This window comes from Podarcis cretensis, assembly GCF_951804945.1.
Source record: "Podarcis cretensis genome assembly, chromosome: 8".
Taxonomy (NCBI): Eukaryota; Metazoa; Chordata; class Lepidosauria; order Squamata; family Lacertidae; genus Podarcis; species Podarcis cretensis.
The window spans coordinates 75,058,276-75,080,205 of record NC_137177.1 but is presented as its reverse complement, the minus strand read 5'-3'; the positions used below and the strand labels follow the sequence as shown (position 1 = coordinate 75,080,205).

The 21,930-nt window shown below is 45.8% G+C and overlaps 1 protein-coding gene across 2 annotated transcripts in view; it reads left to right on the top strand.

The window, feature by feature from the left end:
- The window catches only part of LOC307222013 (tyrosine-protein phosphatase non-receptor type 11-like), a 59,393-nt gene that overhangs the window by 11,697 nt on the left and 25,766 nt on the right, over positions 1–21,930 (top strand). Inside the window, exons 1-2 of one of the 2 annotated variants that reach the window (XM_079987010.1) lie at positions 7,392–7,542; positions 20,707–20,829. In XM_079987010.1, coding sequence (XP_079843136.1) covers positions 7,538–7,542; positions 20,707–20,829 — 128 coding nt within the window. In that variant the 5' untranslated portion in view covers positions 7,392–7,537. Of the gene's footprint in view, positions 1–7,391; positions 7,543–20,706; positions 20,830–21,930 lie in introns of those variants that run through there. The other variant, XM_079987009.1, reaches the window with a different exon arrangement.

Below are 21,930 nucleotides of genomic sequence, written 5' to 3'. Positions count from 1 at the left end.
AAAAGCCAAGATCATGTGGTGTTGGTATTCTGGTTACAGTGCCATCACGCCTTAAGAATTGCATAGGTCTCTGAACCCAAGGATCATGCAATTGACAGGCGGAACAATGAGCAGAGCGCAGGACCAAAGGTCCTAATTAAAAGCAGGTGAAACTGTGCAGGGTTTTGCAGGTCCACCGTAATGAACGGGAAATGCGACAATGGGTTGCAGCACACAGTTAATTTCCCCCAGATATTATACTCCATCTTCCCTCCTGGTTTTCCGTCCTTTCTCCGCACACCGGCTGGTCAGCTTTCTGTGGCTACTGAGCATGCTCAGTCCTCATTGGGCTGTTTTTCCGAAGTATTCTTTCCCTCCCAACAAACCTGGGTGCCCCCCTTCCCCCCAAAACACATTTTGTACTTTTGCAAACATTGAGTTCTCCCATGTCTGCTGAAAACCTCCGCTCCCCTTTGTGGTTTGGGTAGGACTCTCACCCAGAGAACATGTCCGTATACAACAAGCTATGCAGCTGTTCTAGAATTTGAGTCGTGAAGTTCCTACAGCCCACCTAGAGTTAGCAGACAGGGATCTTGTATGTCTTGCAGTAGAAATGCTTTCTGAGTTGTTGGGGGTTAGGGTTATATATCCTCTCTCTGTTATAAGAATATATGCAAGAACCTGGGGCCTTCCAGATGCCTCTCCACACCGCTCTGATGAGTGTCTCGTGTGGGGTTATTCCTGGAAAGTGTCACTAGAGACCAAAGCATCCTCTGTGCCTTTTACCAGCTTCATCTGGTTCTCCAGCTAGGGTCATTCCTGGGCAGGGATAGCATACCCTCCAACATTTCTCCTGTGAAAATAGGGATGTCCAGGTGGCGCTGTGGGTTAAAGCCTCAGCGCCTAGGGCTTGCCGATCGAAAGGTCGGCGGTTCGAATCCCTGCGGCAGGGTGCGCTCCCGCTGCTCGGTCCCAGCGCCTGCCAACCTAGCAGTTCGAAAGCACCTCCGGGTGCAAGTAGATAAATAGGGACCGCTTACCAGCGGGAAGGTAAACGGCGTTTCCGTGTGCGGCTCTGGCTCGCCAGAGCAGCGATGTCACGCTGGCCACGTGACCCGGAAGTGTCTCCGGACAGCGCTGGCCCCTGGCCTCTTAAGTGAGATGGGCGCACAACCCCAGAGTCTGTCAAGACTGGCCCATACGGGCAGGGGTACCTTTACCTTTTATTCAATACTGTGCGGCTTCCAACATACGTAAAACATAATAAAATATTTAACATTTTAAAACTTGCCTATACCGGTCTTCTGGGACGCGGGTGGCGCTGTGGGTTAAACCACAGAGCCTAGGATTTGCCGATCAGAAGGTCTGTGGTTCGAATCCCCATGACGGGGTGAGCTCCCGTTGCTCGGTCCCTGTTCCTGCCAACCTAGCAGTTCGAAAGCACGTCAAAGTGCAAGCAGATAAATAGGTACTGCTCCGGCGGGAAGGTAAACAGTGTTTCCGTGCACTGCTCTGGTTCGCCAGAAGTGGCTTAGTCATGCTGGCCACATGACCCGAAAGCTGTATGCTGGCTCCCTCGGCCAATAAAGCGAGATGAGCGCCGCAACTCCAGAGTCGGCCATGACTGGACCTAACGATCAGGGGTCCCTTTACCTATACTTTCTAAAGGTTGTAGAGTTACTTATCCCCTTGGTTCGGGGGGGGGGTCACATAACTCCATACCCTACAACATTTCTCCGATGAAAATAGGGATGTCCTAAGGAAAAGCGGGACATTCCGGGGTCAAATCAGAAACCGGGACGGCTTCTGTAAATCCAAGACTTTACCTGGAAAATAAGGACAATTGTAGGGTCTGGGAAAGCCTGACCACCATGGTCCATGCGCTGGTGACCTCGAGACTGGATTGCTGCAATGCACTCTGTGTGGGGCTGCCCTTGGCCTTGGTTTGGAAGCTGTGGCTGGTGCAGGATGCAGCTCCCAGACTGCTGGTGTGGGCAGGCGCCTGGTTGAATACATTGTTAAAGCATCTGCATTGGCTACCCATCTACAGTGGTGCCCCGCAAGACGAACGCCTCGAAACGCCACGAAAACCTGCTAGACGAAAGGGTTTTCCGTTTTGGAGGCGCTTCGCAAAACGAATTTCCCTATGGGCTTGCTTCGCAAGACGAAAATGACTTGCGAGTTCCTGCGGGTTTCCCCCCCTTCCCCCCCTTTTCCTAATCCGCTAAGCCGCTTACCAGCTGATCCGCTGATAAGCCACTTAACAGCTGATCGCTAAAAGCCGCTAAACCGCTAATAGCGCTAATCCGCTAAGCTGTCAATGGGCTTGCTTCGCAAGACGAAAAAACCGCTAGACGAAGAGACTCGCGGAACGGATTAATTTCGTCTTGCGAGGCACCACTGTACCAAGTTTGAGACCCTTGAATTAACTGACAAAGCCTTAAGCGACTTAAGTCTAGAGCATCCTTAGGGACCACCTGATCCTAGCTCTGTCCTTGAGAGAGCACCTACAGGAGCATCACTGGTCGTCCCCACGAGTTGGCGAGGCTCATCTGACATCAACGCAAAACCGAGCATTTAGTGTCATCCACCCAATTTTGTGGAATAGTCTGCCGACAGATGTTCAGCAGGCGCTTTCTGTTTTAACTCTGAAATGCGTGCTGAAAACTTTTCTACACTGTCAGGTGATTAAAAGTGCACCTTTCCGTAACAGTTAATCTCCACTTTTTATTTTTATTTTTTAAAAAATATTTTTATTAGCAATTACAACATAACAACTTATCAAAACATATCATATTCATTATTTTTCCCCTCCCCCCTCAAACTCTCCCTCCCCTAGCGACTTCCCTCAGCTCCTCTTTCTGATTTCTCAACACATATTATTTTTTGCATGTTATAAAATTATGCAAATCCTTACATTATCTATCTACCATGGTACCAATCAATAAATTTGTGTATGTTTATTCAAAATAATCTCCACTTTTTAAATACACCTACCTGGTTTTTATGGTGCGGTTTTGCATACGACTCTTGTGAACTGGTCTGGGTTTGTTTTATGAATGCACATATATATTTTTATACATAAATAAACTGGCCATCCTGGTTGGGGCTGATGTAACCCCTACAAAATGCACAGAGCATTAAAATAAGTTAAATAAAAACCATTCAACTGTGCTCCAGACGCTTGGATTGCTTGAGAGGGCTTTGATGCGTTGCAGGGGACTAGATCATCCTTTGGGTCTCTGCAATCCTATGCTGACCTTTGCTGGCTGGTGGCTGCTGTTTAGATTTCCTTCTGCCTGTCTTCAGGCACGGGAGCGAAGTTGGGTTAAAAGGACGGGGCGTTTGTGAAGTGTGTTTGCTGGGTTGCCTGAACACAGTCACGGGCATTTAATCCTGGCCGGGACATTGCAGGGGGTGACCTGCTAATCTCTGATATTCTTAATATAGGAAAGTCTGCTCTTAAATAAACCCAGGGCTGCTATATCCAGCAGCAGGGGAGCTAAATATAAAGGAAGATTCTCCCTCGCTCCTTTCACCAGCTCTGGTTCCCCTTAGTAGCCTTGGTAAACAGAGGCTAAACAAGGGAAAGCAGTCATCCCCGGAGGCAAGCTTGATCCCTCTGTGCAGGATGCTAAGCCTCAGGGAGGAACAAGGGTGATGCGCTGACCCCTCCTGTCTTGGGAGCTGGGCAGTGGCCAATTTGAATGGGGAAAAAATCCCACACTGTTAGCCTGAACAAAACCCTTCTGTCTTTCAAGCTTGTTGATAGGAACAAATAAAGGGACATAGGAAGGAACCTGCTTTAGACTGAGTCAGACGGTTGCTCCCTTTAGCTCCATATTGTCTACACTGGCTGGCAGAAGCTCTCTGGGGTTTTAGGTGCTTCTGAGCTACCACTTTGACACTTTCCTACTCAGGTAGGAAGCTGCTTCCTATCAAGGGTTGGTCCATTTAGCTTAGTATTGTCTACCCTGACTGGCAGCTGCTCTCCAGGGTTTTGAGATAGCAGTGTGCCCCAGCCCTGCTTGGAGAGGCCGGGGATTGAACCTGGGACCTTCTGCATATGAAGCAGATGGTCTTTTGCTGAGCTACAGCCTTCCCTTCCCACCCGCGCCCAGGCACAGGACCTGCCGAGTGTTGATAGGCTTTTTGTAACGTGTCTTGATTTATTTAGCTCCCAGGCAAAATGGCTCCCTGCAAACTCTCTATCCTGTTTGCAGGTGACAAAATAGGAGCTGGTGAGGGGGTTGAATATTGCAGAATATTCTCCGAAAGGTTTTGCAGTAGAAAGATCTCTCCTGAGAAATGTTGGCTGGGCATGGAGCTTGGAAAGTTTCTGCCAGCCAGTGTACGCAATACTAAGCTAGGTGTTCTAATGGTTTGACTTGGCACGATGCAGCTGCTGCTGATGTTGCTGTGTTTGGGGGAAGAGTCGTAACTCAGTAGTAGAACATCTGCCTTGCATGCAGAAGGCCCAGGTTCAGCTCTCAGCATCTTCAGGTATGGCTGCGAAAGGTCTCATTCTGGAACCCTGGAAAGCTGCTGCCCGTCGGTGTGCTCTGACTTGGTCTAAGGCAGCTTCCTGTTTTGGGACCTGGTTCTTTTCTCCTCACGTCTTTCTGAATCTCCTGCTGCTGAGTCTCAGTGTACTGTATAACTTGCATAATTTGAAGGGACCTCAAGAGTCATCTAGTCCAACCCTCTGCAATGCATGAACCACAGCTAAATGACCCCTGATTCAAATAATATGAACCTGTGGGCAATAGGGAGCAGGGCATCAGCTAAGTAGTGGACTCTGTTAGGCAGCTTCTGCATGAATGCCAGGAAAATATATATATATATATATATGGCATTTCCCAAATGCAAAAAATAGGGTGGCATGATTATTTGGTGAGAATGGCTGGAAAATATCAACAATGGGAATGCATGAGTGAAAACTGGTGTTTTCTTTTTAAAAAAGAAGTTATTATAGAGAGGCATTGAAAGGTGTCATTAACCTAATTTTGTCAGTGATCAAAAAACCACAACACGTTTATTAGAAACGTTTGTGTCTGGGCTGCCTGCCAGAGGTGGGGGGGGTTTTTGGGGGGAAACTGGAACCAAATGCTCGTAATAATAACCTCTGACTTGCGCTTAGCGAAACCCACCAAGCTTGGGCGCATAAACTTCTTGTTGAAAAAGGGAGAAAATGTCTCTGCCTTGAGCTTAACATTTGAGCCTCGGAAGCAAAGTCATTAGCATCTCCCTTAATTAGCCAGGCTGGTGTTTTGTTACGGTTAGTGAGCAAAACAGCAAGAACTCTCGGCTGTGGGCAAGGGACCGTCCTCCTAGTGATTTAATAAGATTCCCACTGGATCGTCTAGGGGTAAAGGGCAACCCACAAATTCATTGCATCTTTCCAAAAACGAGAAGTCAGCAGGTTTGGACGTAGGCGTATTTTATGAGTGAATGAGCACGCGTTCGCACTTGGTCTTCGCCAAAAGGCAGAAGAAAGCAAAGTGTATAAATAAAGCTGAAGCAACACTCTGCCAAAATGATCTCCAGAGTTATTCAACAAGTGAGGCAGTCTGGTGTAGTGGTTAGAGTGTCAGACTAGGACCCGGGTGAGACCAGGATTCAAATCCTCCACTAAGCTATGAAGCTCACTGGGGGTGTGACTTTGGGCCAAATGCTGCCTCTCAGTCTAACCTGCCTCGCAGGGTTGTTGTAGGGAATAAATGAGGAGTGGGCAGAACCATGGCTGCCCTCTTGAGCTCCTTGGGGTGTGGCGGGGGGGGGGGGGGGTAGAGAGATAACTGCAATAAAATATTACGAGGCAGCCTGTCTCTCCTGGGTCAGGGAATGGTGTATATTACAAAATACAGACCTTCAGGACCTAGAAGGACATGACAACCGTTATGGCTGGCAAGCCTGCTTAGGTTACGATAAAGTCAAGATCTATAAAAACTTTCCAAATCACATTATAAGGCAATCTCTCTATATGGTTTGGGCAAAATACAATGATTTGCTCGAACCTAAAACTCCATGGTGGATATCCCCGCTTGAAGCATTAGCAGTAAAGAAAAAAGTATGGAAGGGAATTGGCCAATAAAATAAATGAAATAAAATGTCATTCTTGACAGCAGAGTACACCTAATGCAGAAATAAAGTAATGGATTGATCCATCTCCTGGGCTAAGGTACCCTGATTCCCCCCCCCCCCCAAAAAAAACGATATCCCAAATAACCGTCAGTAGCAATCTTGCTGCTTCGAAGTCCTGGGAGGTGTTCCGTATTGACATCGTCCTTTCCTAAGCAAGCAAACCAGCTTACTTATTAGGATTTGAATATAAGAAACTGAGTGGGTGGGTGGATTCTCTTTTTCCCTTCTGAGCCTTTTTGTATCTAAAAGTTCCATTTAAAAAATAAACACCCTCTTATATCTTCAAGGATGGAAATTAGCCTTGTCACAATCTATATTTCTGACTGGTCATCATGCCCTGGCTACAAAAATAGACCTTGATCTGGAATTGGCTGGTACAGAGTGTCTTATCGAAAAACCCTGGGAGGCTTGTGATAAACCTGAGCAATGGTGTGTGTGTGTGTGTGTGTGTGTGTGTGTGTGTGTAGGGGATAGCAATAGTTGTCGCTTCCTTGTTCCTAACTGCCTTGTCAGTGTAAAGTAACTATTGAGGTTTTTTAACGTTTCTTCATTACTAAGCCTGTAACGTTTGGTGGTTGTTGTTTTCAATTCGTTGATTTTATTTATTTTATTTTAGGGGGCGGGGAAACCTCTGTTTGAAGAATGTTCTCACTACCCAGCATAGGAGCCAACTCTTACGGGCTGAAGGGTCTTTGTCCCCCAATAAAATATTTGAGGGGGCCGCCCCCCCAAAAAAAGTTGATGGGCATCGCCATTCAAATGGTGTGTGTTCACCACATCATGTGATCATATACCTGCCCCCCCCATATTTTGCTCTCTAGCACCATCTGGTGTTGCATTACGTATTCAAAATGCTGTTTTTTGACTAATGTAGCTGAGTCCTAAGTTTGGCTAGGAGTCGACTTGTTGAAATTAACGACTCTAACTTAGTCATGTTCAATGAGTCTGCTCTGAAGCGTAGTAGCGCTCCACCTTATTTATAACATTTCTAGCCCACCTTTTGCACTTAGGAAGTCAAGGTGGTTCTACCCCACAACACATTCCTCCTCACAACGAACCTGTGAGGTAGGTTAGCCTGAGAGACTGTGACCAGCCCAAGGTCACACCTGGCAAGTGTCATGGCTGAGCAGGTCTCTCAGGTCCTAAGCCTGGCTCTCTGTTACTCGATGGAGGTCATTTTGCCCTGAAGGGTGTTCAAAGAACCCTTTCTGCCTTTCATTCTGCAACACAACTCTGATGTCACAAACCCACCTGGTTCCGACTCAACCGAGTCGGTTTTCACTGATGGATTGAGGGGGAAAGGCTGTTCTGAGGGGCTTCACTGCTTCAGGCATTTACACGGAGTGGCATCCTGTCATAGCCCTGGAGAATATCTTTAACCAGATTTTATTTCCCACCTCTTAAATTTTGCTTCATGAGGTAAGGTGTGTCTTTTCGAACCAGTGTCTTCTGGAGGAATGGTTCTCGTTTTTGTCATGGCTGCAGAAGCTGATGTGTGAGGTGATTCTAGTTACCGTATTTTTCCATCTGTAAGGCGCCCCCATGTATAAGATGCTCCCTATTTTTGGGGACACCAATTTAAGAAAACGGGGGTGGGGTGGGAGATCTATTCGTGTATAAGATGCCCCCAAATTTTGGACATTATTTTTAAGGGAAAAAACCTGGTCTTATACATGGAATAAAATGGTAAACTGTGAAATTTGCCACCTCAAGAGGGAGTGACAGCCTCCATCTTGGATGACTTAAAAAGAGGATTAGAGAAATTTGTGGAGGATGTAAGACTGGGTTCCGCCTCTGCAGCCATGTACCCTCCAAAATTTATTTGATGACTATAGGGGCATCCTATTCAATAATAATAATACCCCAGCTTTATACTGTTTATTGCCCCAGCCACTCTGGGTGGCTTCCAACATATATAAAACATTAAACATTAATACAGGACTGCTTTCAGATGGCCTGGTGGGTTGGATAACTCCATAGCCTCTAACATTTCTCTGATGAATGTAGGGACGTCCTAAGGAAAAGTGGAACATTCCAGGATCAAATCAGAAACTAGGATGGCTTCTGCAAATCCAGGGCTGTCCCTGGAAAATAGGGACACTTGGAGGGTCTGCTGTAAGAGGCAGGGTGCCTCTGAATTGCAATCCTGGGCATCACAAGTAGGGAGAATTGCTCTTGAGCTCAGGTCCTTCTTTTGGGCTTCCTCTTGGGGCATCTGGTTGGCCACTGGACGCTGGATTTAGAAGCATCTTTGGCCTGATCCTGCGGCAGGGCTCTTGTTTGGGCCTTATGGGCACTTGAGAAAACAACAACTTCCGCTCGGCATATCGGGAAAAGAATTTTGTTCCGCACCCATGGCGCAAAGCAAAACTACTCTGTGCATGCTTGGTTATTCTCACTAAAAAGCATGTGCAGATTCTGCTTAAGTGGGGAGGTGTTGCAAACTGGGTCTTCTCTGTCTGGGTTTTGGGAGTCAGCTGTCCTAACCAAGCCACAGATGCTCTGCAACGACCTTTATCTCCAGACATGGGAAAATTGGAAGGTGCCTTTATAACAGAGTCAGTCCCTTTGGTCCCCTTAACTCAGCGTTGTCTACTGACAGGCAGCAGGTCTCTGCAGTTTCAGGCAGGTGTCCCTCCTAGCTGTACCTGGAGACGCCATTAGGAATGGAGCCTGGGACTCTCTGCACACCAAGCGGATGCTCTTAACCACTGTGCCATGTTCATTTCTACCCCGCTCATAACATGAACACCCTTCTCCTCCTGCCCCCGCCCCCAGCTGTGTTGGAAGGAAATGTTTGACTGGGTAGATCCTGTCTTGCGCTCTCTCTCTCTCTCTCTCTCTCTCTCTCAAAAAAGGAAAAAAAAGTCATTTTAGCGGCAGCTGGACTCGTGCTGATAAGAAAAGACTTGGTTTCCTTCATCCTCTCCACCCACTCTTTCCCTTTCAGTATACGTGTCTGTTCTCCTCTACCCCGCAAAATTAATCACCTGCAACTCGACTGAAAAACATGTGTGTCAGCCTGGGCACCCCAAGCCCTCTCTGAAGGGCGAATCGGTGTACGCTGCCAACTTTTCTTTCTTTTCAGTGCTCCTCCGTGTATTATTTCGCACCCGGCGCATGTGCTTTTATAGAATAATGTGAGTAAGCAGCAGCTGTGAGGTCTCTGCTCCCCCGTTTCTGATCGTGGTGTGAGCCAGCCAGGCCCTTTTTTCAAGTTACTCCGTTCCATCCCTCTTCCCCATTATCCATTCCGCCCATGCAAGACCAGCCAGCATTGTATGCTACTGAGCATGCTCAGAGCTGGGGTGTGTGTGTGTTATTTTCTCAAGACTTGCTGCACTTCTGCAAAACCCTTCGCTCCTGCCGATACCTCCTTCTTGAGTGGTTCTGTCTGTGCTACACCAGGTTCCATGCTTAGAGAATAATTAATATAATTTTGTACTTAATATGCAGGATTTCTCCCTTATTCCGCTCTCCCCCTGTCATTTTTAGGGAGAGGAAAAGAACTCTCTTGCAGGGTTTACTGCTATACAAAGGTAGGAAAAACACTGTAAAAGGCCAAATTCCTGGCACAAGGCACTCATAACAGAGGTGGCTTTTTCTCTCTCCCCCCCCCCCCCCCGTTTTGGTAGGAGTTCTAAATTTAGCATCCCGTTAGGGAAACCTCAATGACAGATTTACACGCTGTAGTGTCTGTCACTGGCTGCAGTGTCACATCCCAGGACGATGGAGACGCTTTCCTTCAGGGCGGAAGCCAGACAGTCCGCATCGACCGAACGGATCCCGTTTGGTGGGAGGGAAGTGTGTGTGTGTGTGTGTGTGTGTGTGTGTGTGTGTTAGGAATGAGCAAACAATGGGTTGTAGCCAACTAACATTAACTCACGAGTGGAACCAATGCAATGGGTGGACAGGACTCACTTAGGCCTATTCATTTCAGTGGGCCTACTCAGAGTAAAAGTGCAACCCAAACGTCTTAGAATCAGGATTATGGAGTTGGCCGGGATGCCATCTAGTCCAACCCCTGGCAATCAAAGCTAAAGAATCCCTGACAGATGTTCTTCCAGCCTCAAACATGACTTGTTTTTTGAGGCCTGAAAATTAGGTCTCCCTGCCTCCCCACCAAATCATCTATCACAGAGGCAGTTCCAAGCTAAAGCAGGTTAGACGACGTACTTGGCCACTGAGCCTAGTATTTTCCTCTCTGGCTCGCAAAATCTCCCTAGAGTCACAGGCAGAGAAGTCACATTTTTTTCCAATTCCATGTTAGCTTGACCCTTTCAGCTGCAAATGTTGGAGGTTGACCCCGGGACCTTCTAACATGCCAGGCAGGTGCTCTAGCACTGAGCAACGACCTTTCCCTTAAGACATAGGAACAAAGGAAACTGTTTTGTACTGAGTCAGACCATTAGGTCCACCTAACCCAGCACCGTCGGGCGTGGGGAACCTTTGGCCCCTCCACATATATCTGGACTACAACTCCCATCATCCCTCTCTCTTAGCCATGTGGCTGGTGCCCAGCAACATTTGGAGAGGGCCACATAGGGATTTTAACTTTGAGTTGAAATCCCATCCCATCATACTGTTAGGCCTTTCTCATTAGCAGCAAACAAAGCCACACCCATGAGATCCAGTGGCATGTTTAGTTAAGGCTAAAATAGTTTTGACACATGGGATTTAAGGTTCTGAAGATTCTGTGTTCCCTGCTCTCTAGATCAGCCTCTGCTAGCCAGGCGCTTCCCACCCCAAGCACGCTGGCTGGGACTGATGGGAGTTATAGGGCACCGGGTGCAGAACGCAGGAAGTTGCTGAGTCAGGTCATTGTTCCTTCTAGCTCAGTATTGCTGGTGCTGGCTGGGCGGCAGCTTTGCAAGATTTCAGGCAGGCTGTTTTTACCAGTCCTTGGGGACTGGGAAATGCCATTGGGGACTGAACCTAGCACCTTCCGCTTGTGCAGCTAGATTCCCCACTGGGCCTAATCCAGACCAATCAAATGTGCCACACTATTTCCCAGCATGGCTTTTGCTTTGGCACTCTGATTTATGAGAAGATAATACTAAACCACAGAGCCCAGGGCTTGCCAATCAGAAGGTCTGTGGTTCGAATCCCCGCAACGGGGTGAGCTCCCGTTGCTCGGTCCCTGCTCCTGCCAACCTAGCAGTTCGAAAGCACGTCAAAGTGCAAGTAGATAAATAGGTACTGCTCCGGCGGGAAGGTAAACAGCGTTTCCGTGCGCTGCTCTGGCTCGCCAGAAGTGGCTTAGTCATGCTGGCCACATGACATGGAAGCTGTACGCCGGCTCCCTCGGCCAATAAAGCGAGATGAGCGCCGCAACCCCAGAGTCGTCCGCAACTGGACCTAATGGTCAGGGTTCCCTTTACCTTTACCCTTAATACCCCTGTTGCTCTGTGCTCTAAATGTGTGGTTTCAGTTGAGATTACTGCATTGGAAGGGGTTGGACTCCATAAGCCGTTGAGATGCCTTCCAACTTCACAATTCTGTGACCAGGATTGCACAGCAGCCTGTTCTGCATGTAGCCACCTTCTGAAGTTCAAAACTTGTGGGAAAGTTTCCTGTCTCTCCACTGTTCCGCCCCCGCTTTCCTTCTAATTTCACTCCCCTCCATTCCCAGTTAACTCTGGAGGGGCTTGGAATTAGAGCAGAAACATTATTACGATTATGATTTCTTAGAAATGCTTTCCCTTCCTCCAGAAATGTCAAAACAAGGGGGCTCATGTGGACAGTTCCATTTGCAAGGACCACCTAGCTTTTATGTTTGCCAATAAACCATACGGAAAATGTGGAGGCGAGAGAATGATAATGCCTCTTGTAAACAATCTGAATGGCCAAGGAAAGAACTTGGCCTTTAGAACTATGTAAGCTTTTTAAAAAAACAAAAAACAAAAAAGAAGAAGGAGAAATTGGCATGAGAGTGAATCAGTTTGATTTGGGACTAAGGACAGCTGCAAGTCTACCCCAAGCATACGAGATTGCTTTGCATTCTGGCTGAAATAGGTACCCACCCTGGTCACAAACATTCTGAGCAAAACATATCCTGAAACAGCAACTTGCAGAACTGTAGATCTGAGCCGTTTGTCTAGGAAGTACTGTAATGGAAGGAGTTTGCACTAGAGTTTACCTTCAGGCCTTCTTGTTTCTTTCAAAGCAAGAGCAAGGACAAAGAGCATCTGGGAAATGAATGAGGCAACAATGAGGCTTTCATGTTTGCTTGCGGCAGATTTAGGATAGGTGAAGTTGGGGAATTTGGCAAAGAATCAAGCAGAGGCTGGGTAGTTCTTGCCTTTCTTTTGATGGGGTCCCTGTTTCATGCTAGCCACTTCTTTGCATGATTGTCTGCCTTTCTCTCTGAAAGCCAAAGGTTGGGTTTCAGCTGGCAGAGGAGCTTTTGTGAAAGCTCAAATGTGTTCTGCATGTTGAACCTAGGCAGCCAACAGGAAACTTATTATAGAGTCCCATGGAGCTTACTCCTAGGCAGCTATGGATAAGGCTGAAGTTATGCTGATCCAAGTAAATTGCATATTGTGCATTGCTGCTGAGTAGTATATTCTGCCCATGTTTGCTCCTGGTCCCACCTACCGCTGACATGTGGCCCTTGGAATATTGCCCAGAAGGAAATGTGGCCCTCAGGCTGGAAAAGGGTTCCCAGACCCAGCTATAAATCCTCTGCTCAGGAGCATCCAGAAATACCTGAGTGACCACTCTTGGAAGCAGTGAACTGGGCTATGTGGTCAACCACTTCCTTTATCTGACCACATTCAGCCTTTTAATCTCATTTCAGAGTCCTCATAGCTGCTCTTGATAGGCTGCATCTCTTTGATACCAGCTAATGGTGCTGCCTTGCACTCCGTCTTCCTTATGGCGTTTTCTTCCTGGTGTGCTAGAACATTAATCCGTGATGTTCAGCCACTCTGTCTCATCCTTAAGTCTCATTAAACCTCATTATCTGGTTCTTTCAGGTGTGGCAAAACAATGTTTAGAGGGGCAATTCTTTGCCTTGCCGAAAGCTGTCTTTTCTGGAGAGAGACCTGGTTACAGAGCAGGGCATGGCACCACTGCTGCCAATCATATCAGGCCCCGTTCACACCACTCATGTAAAGCATCATGATACCACTTTAAAACAGTTGTGGCTTCCCCCAAAGGATTCTGGGACCTGTGGTTTGTTAAGGATGGCGATGGATTTTAGGAAGCCCCTATTCCCCCACACAGAATACAATTGCCAGAATCCCCTGGGAAGAGGGATTGGCCGTTAAACCACTCTGGGAATTCCACTGAGGAGGAATAAGGGTCTCCTCAAAACTCTCAACATCCTGAGGAAACTGCAGCTCCCAGAATCCTTTGGGGGAGGGAACTAATGACTGCTCAAAATGATATCACAGGGCTTTAAATGTATGGCGTTAAACGTGGCCTCAGAGATCTGGGCTGAAATTTAGAACTGGGCTTTCTGGCATGAATTCGGGGGGGGGGAGGCAGGTACCCCCGTGCATTTTACTGCAAAAAATCCATTTGAGAAAATAAAATGGGAAAGGGGGTAGGTGTGTTTGATCTGCTCTCATTGCACAACATACATTTGCTTGTATGCGATTGAGCCCCACCTCCCCACTTGAAAACAGGAAGTGGCCTAAATTCGGTGCTTGAAAATTACGAGGCCTGCCTCTCTCCTCGGCCTAATCGCTTCTTGGCATGGACTTCAAAAGCCTTCTAGCCTCGGCCAGGACGATCAGCTTCACATACCTCTGTCTCTGCCGGGGTCTCGCAGCAGACATCAGCAGTCTTACTCTCCTGTAAGCGCTGTGGATCTGGGCCCATAACCCTGTTGTTGGGATACTTGCCGGGGAGACGGGGGCATTTGGCAGGCCCTCAGCTGGCTCCAGCCACCAGCCGGCAGCCGGGCAATCTCCGTGTCTCATATACGTTTAGAGACTCGGCACACTCTTATCAGCAGAGTGAATAACTTCTCACAACGGAAGTGGTGGACAGAGACATGTGTAAGCATTATATACAGGCGTTTATTCAGCATAGTTCAGGAACAAAGGAAAAACATGTCTGCTTCCCTTCGTCTCCAGCAAACAGCAATACAAAAGCAATATACAAACAGAAATTCCCAGCAGACCTGTGCTGGAAGTAAACAGGCATGTGACACACAACAGTCGTGCCTGCTCCTTCTAAGGTGGAACAGAACTATATCCTAACAGTTCGCACATGTTGTGGCAATGGGTTCCCAAGTATGCAAAGTATAGAGAAGGGTGTGTGTTGGGGGGATGAGGGCCCTCCTCTCCAATGAGTCTTTGCCCCCAAAGCAGCATCTCTATGGAAGACATTACATCTGGAAAAGTGCCAAAACCAACACTTGCATTCTCTGTGAGGCGAGCTGCTGTTTGTGGGCTTCCCATATATTTTTTTTTTTTAATAAATATTTATTGAAATTTTTTTTAGAATACAAAATGCAAAAATAATAAACAATATAACATGGATCATAACACATTTTCCAGAACTTCTTTGGACTCCCTCGCGTCTCCCACTCCCACTTACATCGTTATCAATTTTTTCCAGCAATTTATCATCTTGTTTATATTCTTAAATTTTGTTCAGTTAATTTAATCTATTCTCCACAAATTTTATGTTTCCCTCAATCTCGCTTATCGTCAAATTCAATCTAATTCAGTGGTAGGCGATTATTTATGATCTAGCATCCTTCTTAGCATTCGACCAAATTACAATACTTTTGTAGATAAATCTTGAATTTCTTCCAGTCTTCTTCAACCCTCTCTTCTCCCAGGTCTCGGATTCTGCCAGTCATCTCGGCCAGTTGCATATAGTCCATCAGCTGCATCTGCCATTCTTCCAGTGTGGGTAGATCTTGAGTTTTCCAGCTCTTGGCAATGAGTATCCTTGCTGCCGTTGTTGCATACATAAAAAATGTTCGGTCCTTCTTTAACACCTTCTGGCCGACAATGCCCAGAAGGAAGGCCTCTGGTTTCTTAGTAAAGGTATACTTAAATACCTTTTTCAACTCATTATAAATCATTTCCCAGAAGGCCTTCACTCTAGGGCAAGTCCACCAGAGGTGAAAGAATGTTCCTTCATGTTCTTTACATTTCCAACATTTATTATCAGACAAATGGTATATTTTGGCAAGTTTAACTGGGGTCATGTACCATCTATATATCATTTTCATTACATTTTCCTTCAAAGCATTACATGCAGTGAAGTTCAGCCCAGTGGTCCACAACCTTTCCCAGTCCTCAAACATAATATTATGCCCAATATCCTGAGCCCACTTTATCATAACCGATTTAACCATTTCGTCTTGTGTATTCCATTTCAGCAGCAAGTTATACATTCTTGATAAAACCTTAGTTTTTGGCTCTAACAATTCTGTTTCCAACTTCGATTTCTCCACCTGGAACCCTAGCTTTTTGTCATTTTTAAAAACTTCTTTAATCTGAGCGTAATGTAACCAGTCTCGCACTTTATCCTTCATTTTCTCCAAACTCTGCAATTTCCAATTGTCTCCATCTTTTTCTAATATTTCCCAATATTTTGGCCAGTTGGCCTCCATATTGAGTCTTTTTCGGGCCTTAGCTTCCAGAGGTGAAAGCCACCTCGGAGTTTTATTTTCCAATAAGTCTTTGTATTTTGTCCAGACTTTAAAAACTGCTTTCCTGACAATATGGTTCTTAAAGACCTTATTAATCTTAACCTTATCGTACCATAGATATGCATGCCAACCAAAGGCATTGTTAAACCCTTCCAAGTCCAATACATCAGTGTCCTCGAGAAGTAGCCAGTCTTTTAGCCAGCAAAAGGCTGCGGCTTCATAATACAACTTTAGGTCTGGCAGGGCAAAGCCCCCTCTTTCTTTCGCATCAGTTAGTATCTTGAACTTAATTCTGGGCTTTTTGCCCTGCCAGACAAATCTAGATATATCTCTCTGCCACTTCCGGAAACACTCTGTCTTGTCCACAATCTGCTGTGGGCTTCCCATATAGGTCCCTGGTTGGCTTCTGTGAAAATAGGATGCTGGACTAGGTGGGCCTTTGGCCTAATCCAGCAACCAGCAGGCGGCTCTTTACGGTCACCGAAATGACTCTGCACTAATTATATCGACTTACATTTTGTTTGATTGCCGGAAGCTTCCTCCAAGTGTTTTGGGAGAGGCAGGTTCTATAAATATTTGGACCATTTTTGTAGCATCCGCTTAAAACATATACAATTTGGAGTTGTTTACCACCCTAAGAACCTTCCAATCCCCTTAACCTCTTTCCTTTCAGCTCCATCAAAAGGGCCGTGCAACATTTTTCTTTTTTAAAAACCTTCCTTTGCTTTTATTTTCTCTTATTAAAGTAATCACTCACTCTGTTGCAAGCCAGGACATTAAGAGGAGGAGAGTCTTGACCCTTTTTGACAACCTTATTTCAGAGCTAATGGCATTAAAACTGGTTGCCTGGTGCTATTTTAAGCTGGCTCCCTCTTCCTTCCTGGTGATCTTCCCGTCGCTGAGAAGTGAGTCATTCGCTGTGTGATGGTCAGATGCCTTTTCTAGTTTTTCAGCTGCAATGGAGTGATAGCGGGCTGGTCAATGGATTCTTTGATGATGGGGTTGCATTGATATCCCCACCTTTTCCTTCACGGAGTTCAAGACGGTATTCATAGTTCTTCTGCTCTCCATTTTATCCTCACAACAACCCTGTGAGGTAGATTAGGCCGGCCACTCCCAGTTCACTTCATGGCTGAGTGGGGATTTGAACTCTGATCTCTGCGGTACTAGTGCTACACTCTAACCACTGCCCTGTAGATGAAGTTGTGTGTCAGGTAAACTGGTCCATTAGGGTGGAAGCGGCACTGCAGATTTATTTATTTCACAGCCTTTATACAGTGGTTGCTTGTAATCAAATCTCTAAGTAATGGGTAGGCAAACTAAGGCCCGGGGGCCAGATCCGGCCCAATTGCCTTCTAAATCCGGCCCATGGACGGTCCGGGAATCAGCGTGTTTTTACATGAGTAGAATGTGTCCTTTTATTTAAAATGCATCTCTGGGTTATTTGTGGGGCATAGGAATTCATTCATTTCCCCCCTCAAAATATAGTCCGGCCCCCCACAAGGTCTGAGGGACAGTGGACCGGCCCCCTGCTGAATTGTTTTCTGACCCCTGCTAAGTGGTTTATGAAATAGAAATGAAAGTGTTAACATTATCAATAGAAGGAGGTGTTTTAAGAATGCTTAAAAGAGAATTAAAATCAACTGTAAGCAAATGCAGATTGGAAGGCAGGTTTGCATTCTGAGGGTAAGTTATATCCAGGGCTGGTTGTTTTCAGAATAGACCAATTGAAATTTATGGACGTAAGTTCATTCATTTCCATGGGTGTATTCTACTTAAGACTAGCATTGGAGGCAACCTGTTTTTCTGGATATGCTGTTGGCCTAAAGAAAAAATGTTTCAGGGAGATTCCTATAAAGAATAGAAGGGGGTTCTTTCCTGACGTCAATAGACAGGGAGCTCTAAAGTGCTACAACAGAAAATAAAATGACCTGGCTTAGATGGATATCTGTGTATGGAAAGAAGGAATCTCTCACTGATCCTTGCACATTAGGATGTGTTTAATTTTTCATCTTTCAAACTCCCAAAATGAGGGGTGCTAAAAAGTTGTAGCATGACTTGGGAATTCGAAAGATACTTGAGTTAAATGAATATAATTTAGTTTTGATTGGTAAGTAAAATTTATGTAAGATTGCACAGAAATCATTAAACATGATTCCCAAGTTTTTCATTTATATTATACAGTCGTACCTGGGAAGTCGAACAGAATCTGTTCCGGAAGTCCATTTGACTTCCAAAATGTTCGGAAACCAAAGCACGGCTTCTGATTGGCTGCAGGAAGCTCCTGCAGCCAATCAGAAGCTGCATCAGACATTCGGGTTCCAAAGAACCTTTGCAAACTGGAATATTCACATCTGGGTTTGCAGTGTTCAGGAGCCAAAACATCCAAGTACCAAGGCGTTCAGGATCCAAGGTACAACTGTATATTATTGTTTTTTATTATTTATCATTACCTGATATTTTCAGAAGGTAAAATTAAAATTCTTCCATTTTCCAAAAGCTGTTTATGTCATCAAATGTAGATGTACTTAGCTAAATATTGTCCAATCACAAAAATAATAGCAGATTTGAATTCCTTATAGCCCAAAGAATATTTTTAAGACCATTCACTGAAGAAATTTGCAAAAGTTAAGTTTCACCCCCTAAAATGCCACATCCTACATGCTTTTCTCTCTTAGCACTGTATATCTGACCTGGTGTCAGCACCCAGCCTCCTCGACCCCAACCCACTATTATTGACCCCAACCGTGGACCCCTTTTTAAACCAAGACTCAGCAGCTGAGTGCCGCCATCTTAATTTCCTGCATTTCCCAGAGACAGTGTTGCTCTGTGGCTATTATGGCAAATTAAAATGGTGGCACATTCAGAGTACTGCCGCTGCCCACCACTGTCAGGTGAGCCCATGAGGAGGGGATAGCACAGAGGTAGCAAGGAGCCCATCAAACTTGGAATCAGCCCTGCTCTGTACTCCGTAGGAACCTGTGTCCCTTGAGACAACAGCTCCCCACATCCCCAGCTGTCATGAGCAATGATTCTATATGGGTGCTGTGAGTCAGGCATAGGCAAACTTGGCCCTCCAGATGTTTTGGGACCACAACTCCCATCACCCCTGACCACTGGTCCTGTTAGCTAGGGATGATGGGAGTTGTAGTCCCAAAACAGCTGGAGGGCCAAGTTTGCCTATGCCTGCTCTGGATGTTGTTTGATTGCAAACCACGCCCCCTCCTTAAGGGAATGGATAACAATTCCCCTAGTTTCCTCTGGAACTCACTCCCACAAGAAGTAGAGATAAGCTGGCTTTAAAAGAGGCTGAAATAAATTTGTGACAGAGAAGGCCATGAATGGATACTATCCGTGATGGCCCATGTTCTACCACCATTCGGAATAAGTATGCCTCTGAACGCCACTTCTTGGGAATCACAAGTGGGGAGAGTTGTTGCGCTCATATCCATCTTGCAGGCTTATGGATGGCCACTGTGAGAGAAGGATGCTGGCCTAGATGGACCCTTGGCCTGATTCAGCAGAGCTCTCCTTTTTAAAAAATAAATAAATATTTTATTAAAATTCCTCTTTTATAACAAATAACAGTTGTCCAATTTTACATTTTTCACCCCCCTCTCCGGTGACTTCCCTCATCTTCCCTCTCTGGTTTGTTACAAAAATTGTTATCTTCTGCATGTTAATATACACAAAATGTCATTACATTTTCTTCCTCCATGTTTTAATTAAATAAAACTGTGAGTGTTTATTCAAAACCTGCCAATGAGTCCAATTCTTTATGTTGTTTTTGTAAATAAATTGTGAAAGATTCCCATTCATTTTTAAAGTATTGTCCTTTTCATGCAGTTTATCTGTTAACTTTGCTAATTCTGGATAGTTCCTCAATTTTTCTTGCCATTGTTCTTTTGTTGGTACTGCTTCTTTCTTCCACCCTTGAGCTAATAAGATTCTTGCCGCTGTTGTGGCATACATAAATATTTTCCATTTTTCTTTCAGCAGTTCTTGACCAGAAATGCCTAGCAAAAAGGCTTCTGTTGTTGTTTTTTAAACAAATGTTATTTTAAACATTTTTTTCAATTCGTTGTATATCATTTCCCAGAAGTTTTTTTTAAAACAATTTTACATTCCCACCACATAGAGCTCTCCTTATTTTATTGCGTTCTGAAATAAAACAATCAGCAAATGGGTTTTGGAGGCAGGGTGTGGGAGGGGAACCGAGCCAATGCAGGCCACAGGTGCCGCAGAGCTATGCAAAATAATCATTTGTGGGATCTATATTAAGGCTGCATCTGCCTAGGGGAAGCCCAGAGGACGTAGAACCACCCGTGAGCTCACATTTGATAGCAGTGAGCCACGATGACCTGGTTTCATCCGATGCACACAGAGACTCTTAAGTCTCTGCCCAGATACCAACCTAGAGGGACTTCCGAAAGCTTTCCACTGAGAATGCTCAGGTGCGATTGTTACAGATGCAAGGAATCTAACTTTCCATTCCCATTTTTTTTAATGAAAAAAACAACAAGTGGGGATATTTGCTGTCCTGTTTGCCAGCTTCCCATAGTTATCTAGCTGGCCACTGGGAACAACATGCTGGACTAGGAGGAATTTTTGACCTGGTCCAACTTCTTCTATTCTACTTGGATGGCTTTAAAAGTGGGGTTGATAAATTCATGGAGGATAAGGCTTGTTGGTGGCTACTTGCCAAAATGGTTATGATGTATGCCAGCATCAGAGGCAGGATACTGCCCAATACCAGTTCCTGGGAACTGCAAGAAGGGAGAGTTGCTGTTGTTGGTTGGCAACTGTAAGAACAGGATCCTGGACTAGGTGGGCTTTTGACCTGATTTAGCAGGACTCTTCTTAAGTGTGTATCCATCTCTATCCTTGGAAGAATGCTCTGTGTCATCTTTTTATTAATGCTGTAGTTCTCTTCTGCTTCTGTCTCTCCCCCCCCCAACCTCAAGGTGGTTTCACCCAAACATCAATGGCATTGAAGCGGAGAAGTTGCTGTTAACCCGAGGAGTCCATGGGAGTTTTTTAGCCCGGCCCAGTAAAAGCAACCCGGGAGACTTCACCTTATCCGTCAGGTATGAAATGTTCAAAACCAACAACTTTGGGGTGGACGGGCCAGCTTGGAACCAATAGCATGGTGCCATGTTCTCAGCGGAACAAATTCTGAGTGGAATGAATCCTAAAAAATCTGAAGGAGAGTCTCCACCCCCATCATTCAGCCCGGATGCTGAGGTCCAGTACCAAAGGCCTTCTGGCAGTTCCCTCACTGCGAGAAGGCAAGTTACAAGGAACCAGGCAGAGGGCCTTCTCAGTAGTGGCACCCACCCTGTGGAACGCCTTCCCACCAGATGTCAAAGAGAACAACAACTACCAGACTTTTAGAAGACATCTGAAGGCAGCCCTATTTAGGGAAGCTTTTAATGTTTGATGCATTACTGTATTTTAATATTTTATTGGAAGCTGTCCAGATTGGCTGGGGAAGCCCAGCCAGATGAGCGGGGTATAAATAAATTATTATTATTATTATTCAACATCAAAACATTTGCTGTGCCCTCACCCTCAGTACACATCAGACATTCAGAGTTTTCCTTCTCACCCACAAGAAGGATGGAAAGACCAGTGGCAGAGCTGCTACTCTGCATGCAGAAGATCCAACCAGGCAGGGCTGAAATCCTGGAGAGACCACTGGTCTTGCTAGCTAGGGATGATGGGATTTGTAGTCCCCAAACAGCTAGAGACCCACTTTTGAGAAACATTGGTGTAGACCAATAATAGCCAACTGGTGCCTCACCTCCCCAGGCTACCAGCTTGGGTTGCTTTCAGAGAGGACTAGACAAATTAATAGAGGGGAAGGCTATCAGTGACTGCTAGCCAGGACTGGTGATACTCTGCCTCCATGGTCAGAGGCAGAAACACATCTGAATAACAGTTTTGTTTTGTTTGAAAGTTGCAGGAGAAAGAGAGGGTCCTGCAAAATGAAACTGTTCTGATCAGGTGGAAAAGAACTCTTGTGCGAGTGATGAGGCACTCTGCTCATGCTCAGAGGCACACTCTGCATGGGGTGCTAGTGTTCTTGCATCTGCAAGTTGGCCAGCTTCTTTGGGGCTGCTGCCAAACCATCCGGTGATCTCAGGGCAGAGTCTGCCGGCTTGGAAAAACCCCTCTTGATCTTTCCA